The sequence below is a fragment of the Sparus aurata genome, chromosome 11 (genome assembly GCF_900880675.1).
Source record: "Sparus aurata chromosome 11, fSpaAur1.1, whole genome shotgun sequence".
NCBI classification, from domain to species: Eukaryota; Metazoa; Chordata; class Actinopteri; order Spariformes; family Sparidae; genus Sparus; species Sparus aurata.
Window position 1 is genome coordinate 31,233,108 of NC_044197.1, and position 14,481 is coordinate 31,247,588.

The 14,481-nt window shown below is 40.3% G+C and overlaps 2 protein-coding genes across 5 annotated transcripts; one reads left to right on the forward strand and one right to left on the reverse strand.

Moving 5' to 3' along the window:
- Positions 1-1,880: 1,880 nt before the first annotated feature.
- LOC115591483 (MARVEL domain-containing protein 3) lies at positions 1,881-7,307 on the reverse strand. 4 transcript variants are annotated; one of them, XM_030433542.1, is made up of 4 exons: positions 7,026-7,307; positions 6,478-6,592; positions 5,019-5,137; positions 1,881-4,356 (listed from the first exon to the last, which is right to left on the reverse strand). In XM_030433542.1, the coding sequence occupies exons 2-4, from the start codon at positions 6,582-6,584 to the stop codon at positions 3,698-3,700; spliced, it is 885 nt and encodes a 294-aa protein (XP_030289402.1). In that variant the 5' UTR covers positions 6,585-6,592; positions 7,026-7,307; the 3' UTR covers positions 1,881-3,697. The 4 variants fall into 4 exon arrangements, with proteins under 4 accessions (XP_030289402.1, XP_030289403.1, XP_030289401.1 ...); XM_030433543.1 differs by having other exon boundaries at positions 6,478-6,595; XM_030433541.1 differs by having other exon boundaries at positions 6,478-6,611.
- A 2,002-nt stretch (positions 7,308-9,309) lies between these two features.
- On the forward strand, positions 9,310-12,496 carry c11h8orf82 (chromosome 11 C8orf82 homolog). The gene is made up of 3 exons (XM_030433548.1): positions 9,310-9,653; positions 9,748-9,796; positions 10,604-12,496. The coding sequence occupies exons 1-3, from the start codon at positions 9,489-9,491 to the stop codon at positions 11,098-11,100; spliced, it is 711 nt and encodes a 236-aa protein (XP_030289408.1). The 5' UTR covers positions 9,310-9,488; the 3' UTR covers positions 11,101-12,496.
- The last annotated feature ends 1,985 nt before the right edge of the window (positions 12,497-14,481 follow it).

Here is a 14,481-nt window from a genome sequence, read left to right on the forward strand (position 1 = left end):
AAAAATGTCCATAAGCAGTGAAAAATGCCCAGGTTGATGCCTTTTTCAAGAGCTTGTTGTGTCCAATCAACCATCTAAAACACCCAAATTGTCAAATTACTATCCCATAAAATAAAAGCACCACTTCATTACAAATGAAAAACTTGAACAAGAGAAAGTTTCGCAATTTTGCTTAAAAAATTACTTGAACGTTAAAGATACAGTCACGGTCAAAAGTTTACATACACTAAAGAACATGTATAACAGGGCAGTCTTCACTTCCAATGATTTCTACAGCTCACATTTTTCTGTGATGGAATGAGTGGAATACATATTGCTTTGTCATAAAGAAACACATGAAGTTTGGCTCAAATCTGAATTTATTATCGGTCTTCTGAAAATGTGACCAGATCTGCAGGCTCAAAAATATACATACAGTAACTTCAATTAGCAATTTAGGTGATTATAGAAAACTGAATCAAATGTTCTTTGTAGCATGGCCTCTTTACTTCTTCTGACTGTTAACAGCTGGTGACTTTCAAGGGCCCATTTTATTAGGGTTTGTTTGATACAGCCACAAACACTACAAAGGTAGTGTCTGAAGAGCTCAGCATGGATCTGAAAGAGTCCATTATTGATTTCATAAGTTAAGAAAGGCATTTGGAGCCATTTCAAAGTTGTGAGATGTTCCAAGATCAACTGTGCAAAGAACTGTTCCAAGTATGAAGTGCATGGCACAGTTGTGTCACTGCATGATCAGGAAGAAAACAAATTATCACCTGCTGCTGAGAGAAAACTGATGGATGGTCAAGAGTCAACTAAAAGCAACCAAAATGCAATGAATTAGAAGCTGCTGGAAGACAGCTGTCCACAGTCAAGTGTGTTTTACATCAACAGCCTGCGAGAAAGACGCTGTTGCTCCAGACACGGCACATTAAAGCTCGACTGAAGTTTACTGCGGGTCACATGGACAAAGAAAAAACCTTCTGGAGGAAAACTCCAGATGAAATGTGGTCAGATGAAACAAAAATGTGTTGCTTGACCACAATAAGCAGCCACATGTTTTGAGGATAGAAGGTGAGGCCCTTACCCCCAAGAATAGGGGAGTGGCCAAAAATCCAGCAAGAGGACAGGTGAAAATGGCCAAGAGACATTTAACCAAACATCAGAATCACTGCATGTATATTTCTTTTTGCCCAGCAGATTTGGTCACATTTTCAGAAGACCTATAATAAATTCAGTATTGAACCACACTGAACCAAGTAAGTGTCCCACTCATTCCATCACAGAAAAATGAGAGCTGTAGAAATCATTGGAACTGAAAGCTGCCATCATATACATTTTCTTTACAAGTGTATGTAAGCTTTTGACTGTGCCAGGTCTGTCATTTTTTCTGTTTATTGACTAATAATTTAAACTCTATTGATGATAAAAGATAGTTGCCTCCACAGCGCAGACCACCAAGATGGGTTGTAAATTAGGGGAGCTAACCACTTTAAAAAGGTCTTCATGAAGAATAAATGTTAAGAGCTACACAACGGCCAGCCGCAGCCTCTCACCTCTCGCCTCTCTCAGCTAAAGTCACGTTGTCTTGTTTGTGCCGCTGCGATACAATCATTGCATTGTGTTATCTGAAATGGTCAAATTAAAAGCGGGGTAATTACCTCACTCTGGAGAATTTCTTTTGTTGGTAATTAAGTCTTCACTGAACAGTTCAACAGTTACATCACTGTGTGTGTGGCCCATTGTGTGACAGCAGAGAGGGGACGTTCAGCAGTGATGTCATGGCTGGCAGGAAGCCTCTGGAGAGGACGGAGAGGGACAACAGCTGCAGGACACTGGACAGAGCTCTGCTGCCTCCTGCAGGCTGTTTGGTTAGCAAACAGAAGTCTTGAACAGAATCACAGTGATGGAGCTTTAATTTGAGCAGAAACATTCAGGTACAGTTTCAGTATCAAAAACATTTCATTTAAAAGTCAAACTTTGATATAAAAACATGAATTAAACTAGTTTACAGGTTAAACATATTTATATAAATCACACAGTCTAATCCAACATACAAACAGTCCCTGTCCTACCAGGTCAGACCTGTATCACAAAGACAACTAAAATTAAATCAGTTTAAAGTCTCTCTTTAAGCTGAAGAGGCTGGTAATTAACCGGTTCGGTTTCCTGATCCAGTCATGAGCACATTCACATAAAATTAAAAGCTTATGACATGCGGAATCATCAGAGCCATGAATGGAGTATTAAATGTGATGGGGGGTGAAAATGTAATACCCACAATTTTACTGCATCAACAAAAACTGATGTTAAACCAGGTCAAATATACACAATGAGATCACAGATAGAATGTGATGAAACAAGCTCAAATACTGTCAGGCTGTTAATGCTGCCAGAGGTACAGGACCAAATGTTGCATGTATAATTCTAACAAATGAACACAATGACATTAGGTGTTTTTTGTCTCCTGTTATTTGACATCCCCTTTGTGGAGGTTTGTCATTCTGCATTGTGCAACGCCTGAATAAACGGTGACAATGTTTCAACTCAGAAGAGGCTGTTTAAAATTCCAAAGAATCTTGAATGGTTGATGGTTGGTTGAAGAACCAAAGCTATTTAGTTGGAAAAGGGGCTTAATTGAGGCTAAAAATCTAAAATAATCAGCCTCATGTTATCCTGAACTGTAGTGATGGAGTAGACGTATCAAAGCATCAACACTGTCAGGAAGGAAAAAAAAACTTTAAAACCATAGGCAGCTTTTTAACAAGTCTGTTTTCAACCCATCCTGGACATATGGTTGTGCAAAAAAAGGTTTCTTTTAGCTTTAAAATAATTTTGGTACTAAAGAGCAACTGCAAGCTTGTGCCATGGTGCTATTTTTTTTTTCCAAACTTCTTTTGTATTATCTTTCAGTTCCTTCCTCGATCCATAGAGAAATGTGAAGCTCTGGCTAAATTTAAAGCTGTGACAGCTTCTATACTTTTGCTCTGGCTACAGTTCTGCTGGTTTTTACAGCTCCATATGTATTAGCATTAGCTAAGAAAAAGGGATGCACAATATGGATTTTGCAATGTATGCCTACAGGGTGAGAAGGGCTGAGATGATGGATGATTTAAAATTCCAGAGCAGTAAAACAGTAAAAAAAAAAAGAAGATAAAAAAAGAACAGCTATACCGGTGACAACATGATGCCAACAATATAAACATCCCAATATCAGGCTGATATATACTGTACAATCCTACAAATATTTCATCATAAAGTCAGGCACATGTTTTGAACCCCGACTTGTAGGTGAGCCTCACAGGAAGAGGTGGCAGCGACTGTAAATAATGCATTATATATTACAATCCCAGGCTTTGTCTTTGGATCAAAGTAAAGTACAATTTTGTTTTATGTAAAACTCCAAAAAAACATGACAGCTAACTCCAAAATTCTGAAGGCGACCTTTCAGGACCTTTGTGTTGCTCTTCATTGCTCGTCACAATACTGTAAACTTGTATCCATTGAGATCCTGTAGGAATAATGGCTCTGTTTTTCCAGTGATTTGATCGGTAAGTAGGCTGGTTGGATCAGTTTTGGATCTGATGTTTCAGAGCAGATTAGCCCTGCAGCTCAAGTTTCCACTGTGATTTGATGCCAGAAACCCTCAGTTAAGCTCACAGGCAGCTGTGCACCCGCTGATCTTATGCATGATACAGCCTCCAGATGTTCATCCTCACACAGAGGTGGTGGCAGCCCTCAGTGGGGCTCTCTGTGGCTGGGATCGACCCCGCTGTTTGTCTGCCTCTCTGCGTTGTCGCTCCTGCAGGTAGCGCTTCACCCCTCTGATCGTCTGGATGGTGAGCACTGTGCCGGCAGTGTACAAGATGGCCGTGATGAGCCCGAACAGAGCCACGGCTGCGTCCGCCCCGCTCACATCACAGTTCATCCAAGTGTAGCCGTTCCGAGCGTACAGCCTCTCACGCTGCTGACACACGTCTGTGGAGTTGACCCGGATAATGAAGTGCAGGTAGAGCCCCACAGCCACCACGTAAGCAACCGCGCCCACTGCCTGAAACACCAGCGCTCCGTACAGAAGCTTCCGGGACATCCGGTGGGGCGGTTTGCTCCCAGCGACAACAAACAGCAGTGAGATGACCCCAAGGGTCAGGCTGAACGCGATGCCACCGTAGATCCCCGGCGCCCTCATCTGGCTGTACTGCATGTCCAGTTCTCGGACCTTCTGCAGCTCGGTGCCCTGCAGGTTGAAGTTGGAGTTGATGTCAAAGCCACCTAGTCCACCCATGGATGACAGGCCTGACGACACCATCTGAGCTGCAACCACGCAGATCAGGACCAGGGCATTGGTCAGGACAGAGCAGATTAACACGATACCTGAAGGGAGTCGAGACATCAAACAGGTGAAGAATGAAATTTCAAAATCAGACATGATAAAGGCACAATTTCTGTGAAGATTGGCCTGCTGTCTTTGGGCCCCACAACATCAAATATCTTGTGTTTACTGTAATATATAGAACTTAGTTGTTTGGACATTTGCACAATGTAAGTACAATATTAACACTGGCAGATCCTACATGATTAATAATCAGGCCCTTGTTTAAACGAACAGTTACCCAAGCATGAAAATATATTACATTTACAATTTGATGAAACAGAAAGAAGCCACAATCTGAGAAGCTGGAACCAAACTTCTTTTGAGATATTCTATGTTTGATAAATGACAACTCATGCACTATATCAGATGACCTGTTAATAACATTCCTTGAGGATCAACTCTTTTGTTACTGGGTAGATCAGAATGATCAGTAGCATGTGAAGAATCTACAAGTTTTCAGCTTTCTCCTTTACCAAAGGGCCACGTTACTCTGTGTTTAACTGGGAGAAAAGAGGCCTGTAAACAGCAGAGAACCGGTCTGTCCAGTCTACACACAGGGAAGGAGTGAACACTGAGCTGTAATGAGACTGAAACCAATGTCTGTCCTGTGACACAGCAGCTTGTATTCGACCCAGATACTTCCACTCTGCTCGTGACTCACCTCTCCTGGAGCAAATGTTTGTACATTTGGACTCATGATGGTCCACTCGAGGGAGCTCCTGCACATGTTTGGGAGGAGAGTCGGCCTCTCTGGGGTAGTACGGGGGTCGAGAGGAAGACCTGGAACATAGAAACATAACTTAGTTTTCAAGCCTGTACTCCTGTAAAATTCCTAAAACCAAAAACAATGTGACACATTTAATTTGACGTTTATTGCACATCCACGCACAGACTCACATGCACAGTGTCCCTAAATCATTGTGAGAATTGTAACTGTTAGTTGCATCAGCCCTAGAAAATATATTCGCTTTTAAGAAGGTGGAAACGGAGATTTGTTAATAGTATACAACTGATCAACTTATCATTGCAGCTCAAATTAGTACTTTTTTTTTTTTTTTTACACAATCACAAATGACGCTGAAGTTAGCCTCCAATTCGCCAGCTTCCGATTCGGCACAAGAGAAAAGTTAAGAGGAAATTAACGTAACGTGCAGTGCGACTGTACACTGATTGTCTGTTTTTTGTGACACTTCTTGATGTAAAAACATTTTAGGTAAGACATTTGGTTTGCCTGACATCCGCTATTGTATTTGTGAAACGTTTATTTTATTTGTGAAAATGCTAAAAGGGGAGATTTCACCGTTTTTGTTTGATACCTACAGACCTCATTAGACCAGGTCCAGATCAAAAACCACTGTACCCAGACTTCTCAAATCTCGACTATATTAATCTACAGGCCCTGAGGATTCATTCAGACACAGTTTCTGATCTGTGAAACCTTTATTCTTTTTGAAAAAATGCAATAAATGCAGATTTCACCGTTTTCTCATCATATAGACCACATTAGACCTGATCCAGGCCAAAAACCACTGTACCTAGATTTCTCAAATCTGGACTACATCATCCTAAAGAGGCTAAACATTCATTATAACACAGTTTCTGATCTGTGAAACCTTTATTCTATTTGTGAAAATGCAATAAAGGCAGATGTCACCGTTTTCTCAGCATATAGACCACATTAGACCAGGTCCTGATCAAAAACCACTATGCCTAGACTTCTCAAATCTGGACTACATTATCCTACAGAGGCTAAAAATTCATTCTGACACAGTTTCCGATCTTTGAGACCTTTATTCTATTTGTGTAAATGCAATAAAGGCACATTTCACAGCCACATTAGACCAGGTCCTGATCAAAAACTACTATGCCTAGACTACGTTAATTTCCTCTTAACTTTCCCCTTAAGTGCCGAATCGGAAGTTGGCGAATCGGAGGCTAACTTCAGCGTCATCAATCACAAATGGTCGAAAACGACAAAAAAAAATTATTAACATAGGGGATTGAACCTAGTCTCGCACAGACATTTACCTCTGCCGTCCAATCATTTATGAACCCTACATGTTATTACAAGGAAACAGGAGGATTTTTAATCATCTGTAAAGGCAGCAGATGAACCACACCTGTGACTGTCGGGTGATGCCCGTCTGTCATCGCGAGACTCTCGGTCGTGTCTGTGGTCTCCGTTTCTCTCCCGGTGCCCCCGGTTGGAACGGGGCGGCTGGCTCATAACGTTACCTGTTGACCGAAAGTGATACTGTTCGGACACAGAAATAACCTTTGAACGATAAAAAAAACTGTTAAAGTTACTTTACAAGAAATGACAAATCAGCACAATTACACTACAAATTGTGCTTTATGGATATTAGCTTAGTTTTGAAATGTTAACTTAAAATAATCGACCAGGTGTACGTCCTCGAGGAACCGTTGACGTTCGCTTTACGTTAGGACGTCATACACTTTCAGGAGCATTAATGGCATTAAGGCATTTGTCTTAACAAGGAAGCTTCTACAATTCACGCCAAGCGACACTGGAGCAGGTTTGTATTTCTTAAGAGGTCAAAAAGAGGGAACATCGTCTGTATGATACGTTAGCTGGTCTCATTAGCTAAAACTGTCTGATGACGTAAGCAGAATTAATTCAACAGTTAGCGTTCAAATATGAACTTACCGTGAATGTACGTCGATGAAAAAGCTCCAAAGTCCGACTATAACTGCATTATTGAATCCTCTCACTCTCCTGTGTGTCAGAGTCCAGGTAGACACAGCTCCACCCTACCTGGGCAGCAGAAGGAGGAGGAAGGCGGAAGAGAAACAAACAGGTTCAGGTTGGTCGGTGCGTCCCTCGGTCACAGCTGGAGTTCCACTATCGTTACTGACGGTCTTTGGATGACGTTCAAGTCATTACCAGCTCGTCTGAATCAGCTGCTTTGTGTGCTGTCAGACCCAAAGAAGCCTCTGTTCAGCCTCTTGTTTTAAAGGCTGTTGGTGGCCTTTAACATGAGCAGTCTGTCTGTCTGCCTGCTGTATCTGTCTTGCCGAGGAATGTTGTTATTTATGTGTTTCTTTTCAGACAAGGGATTTACATGGAGCTCACTGAAGAGCCCTGTTGTGTGAGCGCTCTGCCTGGAATGAACTATCACACAGCACAGTTGATGTGGGAAAATATTGACATGCTTTACATCAGCTGTCAGGGCTTGAATGCTACTTGAGACACATAACCTTGGTTCCAATATGGGCAAGGGTAAGGAGTTATTTCTGAACTGATATATTTATTGTGTTTCTTATGCTACCTGCCCAAGTTCAGGTTGTGTGCATGCAACCCTCAAGAAGGTGTTCAATGCCTTCAGCCAGAGCATTTCCTGTTGATGATTGTAGCATCCCATTGCAAGTGTTTGAATAAAAAAATGAAAAAAAAAAAATACCCTCTCCTGTGTTCAGTCCACTGTTCTCAGGAAATTACCATGACATCAGTTAGTTAAAATGTAAGCTGTTCCCACCATGTTTTGCTCATAAATTCATATTTTCTAAATCAGTGGTTACCAACCTTTTTTCCTTGAAGCCCCCCTTGCCTGTCAAAGACAAGCCAGGCCCCCTAATCCGCATAGACTAAAAGAATAAAGTGATAAATAACAAACTTTAATTTGCAAAAATAAACAACAGTTATATTCTCCTAGTTTTACAATGTATATACATACATTTCTTCCTTTTTTGTGTCATCAGGTGTATCACACACAAGCACACACACACACACAATGACCAGAATAGGTCTATCAAAGAAGGGAATAGACCTACCTCATAGGGGTGTTGGTAATAAATAGCTTAATGAATTTAAATGTGGAAATATTTAAGAAATATGTTTCAAGTTGGATTATAGAGAGTTTTGATTGGGTGTGTTATTGGGATTTTATGCAGTCCAGGGTATAATTGGCCGTTTTTCGTTTTTTTATCTTCCATTTTTACCTTTATATTTCACCTTAAAAACTATGTACCTTGCCTTGTTGGTGTCATTATTTTCAGGACAACCTCACATGTGTGACTGTACAGTAATTTTTTTCAATTTGACACTGTATTAACACAATGGACCTAAAATCACAAAAAAACATAAAATCAAAGTAGGAAAAAGTTAGATTTTTTACTGTGAAAACCACAAATATGTTTTAACGAACCATTTGTATTACTTATAATGCAAATATAAATTGTTGTTTTTATAAACTTGTGCATAAGTTTTTGAAATTTACAAAGTTATATGTAATTTTTCACATTTAAATGCAAGCAATGCCTCAGGCTCAGGTCTGCCTCAGCTCTCCTGCCTGCTCCACATTCAGCAGTCTCCTCATTGTCTTGACTCATTGAACAAAAAAACGTTTCACTCCAAAACACGCTAAATATCACAAATCTCTCAACTCTCAAAACTCGCTATCACTATCACTGTCGGTCCCTCCCACAACTTCCCCCTGTTCCCCAGCAACCAAATCACGTGTTATGCCATGTAATTTTGCGATTGACTTTTTTAAATGTTTGTTTTTTCTGTGTGTGTGTGTGTCCTTATTAGTCACCTGTAAATCACTTTGAATTGCACTAACCTTTATGAAAGGTGCTATATAAGTGAATTTTGATTAATTGAGATGATGATAACAAGAGTCTGTAACAAAAGATGAAAAAAGTACATTTGAAATAGTAAAAACAGGGAAAGTAAAGGAGAGCACCCTATTCAATACTAAATGTACACTTGAATGAGTTTTGGTAGCTGTATTTATATATATTTTCTTCATTTTGTTTGCAGATGTTTTATTCATAAAAATGTGAATTATTTTATTTACAATAAAGAAACGTAGCTTTTAAAAAACATTGATTTGATCATTTTTATGTAAACCCTCACCTTTTTGACCCATAATACAAATAAAAGTACCATCAGTGTCCAGGAGGCGGCAGCAGTCTAAAACTGGCGCTGTTGTAACATGTAAACCCTTCCGGGCTGATCCTCTGATGCAGATGTAAACAAAAACATAGGTGAAAGTTGAGCTTGTGTAACTTCGTGTTATAAAAGAGCGTCCGGCTGAACACATTCTTCGTCCTCCGTGTTTTCGTGTTTATTCGGGAGCATATTCACCCTCTGTGCTCCTCCTCCGCTATGTTGTTCTTCCGGACCGCGGCTCTCAGCTGCAGAGGTCTGACCGCTCGGTGCTGCCTGCCCGCCGGCTACGCCGCCTCCAGAACCACCGTTACTTACATCCAGGGCCAGAGTCCGGAACCACGGATCCGAGAATACTTCTACTACATTGACCACCAGGGCCAGGTGAGTGTTTACACTGACACCGATTAAAAACCTTTAAAACATTTTATTCAAAGATAAACTCTACTGCTAACATGTTGGTGTTTTTAACTTACAGCTTTTCCTCGATGACACTAAAATGAAGAACTTTGTCACCTGTTTCAAAGGTACAAATGAACTCACACACAATTTAACAACAACAACAAAAATCACAAGCATATGACTCTTTATGAGTCTGGGACTGAAATAATCTCGAACTCACTGAAGTCTTAACCAGCCTAAGTGTGTTAGGTGCAGTTTGCATTAGCAGGAGCATGACGTGTTTGTGTATGAGAACAGAATATCACTCAGTGAAATATGGCAACATGATGGCTAGCAAATGGAACCAGTAGTTATCATAATGGTGCCAAAAAACTTCAGAGAGGGTTGGGACTCGACTGTTTCCTTTCAACATCTGGCAGCCTCAGTATGAAGACATGACCCCGGCATCAGTGACCAATTTTAGAACAACACTGTCACATTTGAATAGTTTCTATTCTATTAATGTCTTAGCCTCTCTGCTTCAACCCATTGCCTCCTACTGAAGTTATACATCTTTGAAAAAAACAACTTGTGAATATATAATTTAACGTTTTTAAAAAAGTGATGGTGTATGTGTGCTAGAGTCAAAACAAACTACAATGTGTGTGTTGATGGTAAAAAAGGATCATGTGGCCCAATGCAACAGTGGGGGTCACTGGAGAGAAAGAAGATACATCAGACTTTAGATACACACACAATACTGTTAGTTGTTTGCTTGGTCTTAGTTGTGTAACTGAATTTGTTTGACATCATTTAGATCAGGTAGTGAAGCAGGCCCGTCCTCAAAGCCTTTAGAATGTCAGGGGATATGGCGCTTTAGTGATATAGCATGCCCCCAACAAATCACAATAAATCCAATAAGCTCCTTGTCATATCTGTTTCTTTGTTACCAGATAAAAAGTTCCTGGTCTTCTTCTTCAATCGGCTGCGGTCAAATCAGACAGGTCGTTACGAGGAGGACTTCCCCTACATGTCCCTGTGTGGAAGGGAGAGGAACTTCCTGCGCTGTGATGACCGTCCCGTGGTCTTCACCCAACTGCTGCAGAGCCCAGCAGGATCTCTGGAAGCTATGAGAGATCATGAATTCCTGTCATACTGTGGCGGGGGAGAGAAGCTGTCCGTCCTGTTCCGCCCTGAGGCACTGTACATGCATCCAGTCAGCGGCCGGGTTTACCACCCCTGCCCAGAGCAGGGAGGTGGCGTTGGCCTGGTGCGGTCGGCTCTGGCCATCGAGCTCAGCCCGTTCTTTGTGTATGCTCAAGGGGACAGCCAATCAGAGCAGCCTACACACTTTCTCTGGAGGGAACAGAAGCACAGACTGACCAATGAGCTTGCAGGATTCCTCCCCACTTTGGAGGAGGGCAGCGGGCAGCAGGGAGACCTGGTATAATGACCACAACTAGTCAGAGGTGTACCATAGAGTTTGAAAAGCTTTCATATGGCATGTCCAGATAATCCACCAGTGTCTATACTGACAGTGAGAAAAGACAGCTAATTTGTCACAGATGTGATCACAATGTGATTGTTGGAGTCTGAATTCCGATCAGAGGTGTCCCACAATCCTAATTTATGTGATATGCAAGAAGTGGACTTTTGAATTCACTGATGATGTACAGTGTTTGATTTGCTAAACAAACAAAGCAGTATCTACTTACAACCCCATTAAAGGTTGCGGTTTAAACACATTTTCTCTTCAGATTCCCTGGATTCATGTGAAACATGTTTATGTTCCTGGATAGAGGTGAAAATCAGAGTAATTCAAATACAATACTATCAAGGTGCACTGCCCAGGATAACGGTGGTATAATAATACAGGAATTCTGTGATACAATACAATGAAGGTTTTTTATAATTAAGGGGGAAAAAGAAAATCCAAACCCACATGGCCCTGTGTGAAAAAGTGATCGCCCCCTAAACCTAAACCTAACTGGTTGGGCCACCCTTAGCTGCAACAACTGCAATCAAGCATTTGCAATAACTTGCTATGAGTCTTTTACAGTGCTGTGGAGAAAGTTTGGCCTACTCATCTTTGCAGAATTGTTGTAACTCAGCCACATTGGGAAGCTTCGAGCATGAACCGCCTTTTTAAGGTCATGCCACAGCATCTCAATAGGATTCAGGTCAGGACTAGGCCACTCCAAAGTATTCATTTTGTTTTTCTTCAGCCATTCAGAGCTGGAAACCAAGTTCACCTCAGCTTGAGGTCACAAACAGATGGCCGGACATTGTCCTTCAGGATTTTTTGGCACACAGCAGAATTCATGGTTCCAGTTACCACAGCAAGTCTTTCAGGTCCTGAAGCAGCAGACAGCCCCAGACAATCACACTACCACCACCATATTTTACTGGTGGTATGATGTTCTTTTTCTGAAATCCTGTGTTACTTTTACGCCAGATGTAATGGCACAGACACCTTCCAAAAGTTCAACTTCTGTTTCGTCAGTCCACAGAGTATTCTCCCCAAAGTCTTGGGGATCATCAAGATGGCAAGTGAGGCCTGCAGTTCTTTGGATGTTGTTGTGGGTTCTTTTGTGACCTGTTGGATGAGTCGTCGCTGCGTTCTTGGGGTAATTTTGGTCAGCCGGCCACTCCTGGGAGAGTTCACCACTGCTCCATGTTTTTTGCCATTTGTGGATAATGCTCTCACTGTGGTTTGCTGGAGTCCCAGAGCTTTAGAAATGGCTTTATAACCTTTTCCAGACTGATAGATCTCAATCACTTTCTTTCTCATTTGTTCCTGAATTTTTTTCCCCTTAATATTAAAAAACCTTCATTTAAAAACTGCATTTTGCGTTAATTTGGGTTATCTTTGTCTTATATTTAAATTAGCTTGATGATCTGAAACATTTAAGTGTGACAAACATGCAAAAAAATAAGAAATCAGGAAGGGGGCCAACACTTCACACCACTGTACATATGGCCGTTTGTAAGCAAACATTTTATTAGATAATGACCTGAATCCCCAAGATCCCAAATTAACATAAAAAGTCATTATTTACACCCTTTTCAAGATCATCTTCACTGTAGCTGCTGAGGTAAAAACATTAGTGCACATCCTTTCTGAAGTGGGTGCACAAGCTCGACCGTGCATCAAAGATGGAAATAACATCTTTTCAAGTCAGTGTGGCACCTCAAGGGTTCCAGAGACTCGGATCACACCGGACGAGCTGTATAGAGCCATTTTATGTTTTTCTGTGAAACTCCAGAACTGTTTTGTGGACTGTGAAACCTCAGCTGATTTTTCATCAGCGTGGCAGTAGGGGAAATGACTGACTCTTCATTCAAAATGTCCTCACTTTCCTAAAACATCCTCACTCCCAAGGTCTAAAAAGTGTTTTTCATAAAGTTAGCTGTTTACACACACACACACTTACAATAACAGTATTTAATCTAATAACGTTTTGTGCAGTTAATCTCATCTAGCAGCTACCAAAAGACTTCTCTGGTGTGACTGTGATGAGACTTGTTTCTTACAATTGTGGAAAAATAAGTTATATAAATAAGTACTTTAATTTAGTTGTACTTAATTTGAGTAGTAAACAATCCCTTTTTTACTTTTTAAAAACCATTTACGTATGGAAAGGTTACATTAGTATGCTTAAATACAAATACTCAATTACAAATAAAATTCTTAATTTAAAATCTATACTATAGCTACAGTTGTACTTTTACTTATGTACACACAGGCAGAGACAGGCACGTGTCTGCACAAACTACGCTGCAGTTCATGTTTGAGTGAGCCAACATTTTCTTCGATGATGATGTGTTTTTCATAATGCAATCGTCCTGCTTGCCTGAGTAGTTTTAATGACCATCACCTGCTCAGAGAAAGTCCCCTCGTGTTCTGTAACACATCGAATTTAATTTACTACATTTTTCCATGAAATGAATTCCATTATCTTTATGATCACTTTTATCTTTCCATGGGTGGTCATCCAGGCCCGTAGCCAGGACTTTGACATAAAGAGGTCCACCTCCAACCATCTAGAACAATTTTAACCCTATAGTACATATCTGTGCATTTCTCTGCATTTCAACAAGATCAATAATCACTTAAATAGATGACAATTGGACTCAAATTTCAACACAAGAAGAAAAAAACAAATATGGCCAATTTTGACTTAAACTTATTTCTTTGCTAATACTAACTTATTGACATAGGTAGCACTTTATGCTAATAACTACCATCACTAATAATATAACCATTTCATTGTTTGTTAGCAGTGAAATAACTATTAAAGTTGAATTAACTATGAAATTGCATTTTTTAATAAATTGTTTATATCTATCTCTATATATATGCACACACAAATATATATATACATACACATAGATAGATAGATAGATAGATAGATAGATAGATAGATACCTATTAAACAATTGTTTAAAAAGAAATTGCCATACTTTTTACATGAATTGTTGAGAAATGGCCAAAAAGTGTTTCGTGAGGTCACAGTTACCGCAGTGACCACTTAGATCTAATTAGATCCTTCTTAAACCCAAGAGGACATTTCTTTCAAATCTGAAGAAATTCCCTTGAAGCGTTCAGGAGACGGTGTTCGCAACAGTGGGACGGAGGGATCAAAAACCTGAAATCATAATTCCATGGCTATTGCCGGCGCAGAAGCATAATAACATGAAAGAGAAATTGATTACAATTCGTTTTTCCTATACAAGTACATCAGTCTATCCATTTTACAATATTATTTACATACGCACCCATATCCTGCTGCAGACATCTGCTACTCTGTAAATGAATACATACAGGAGA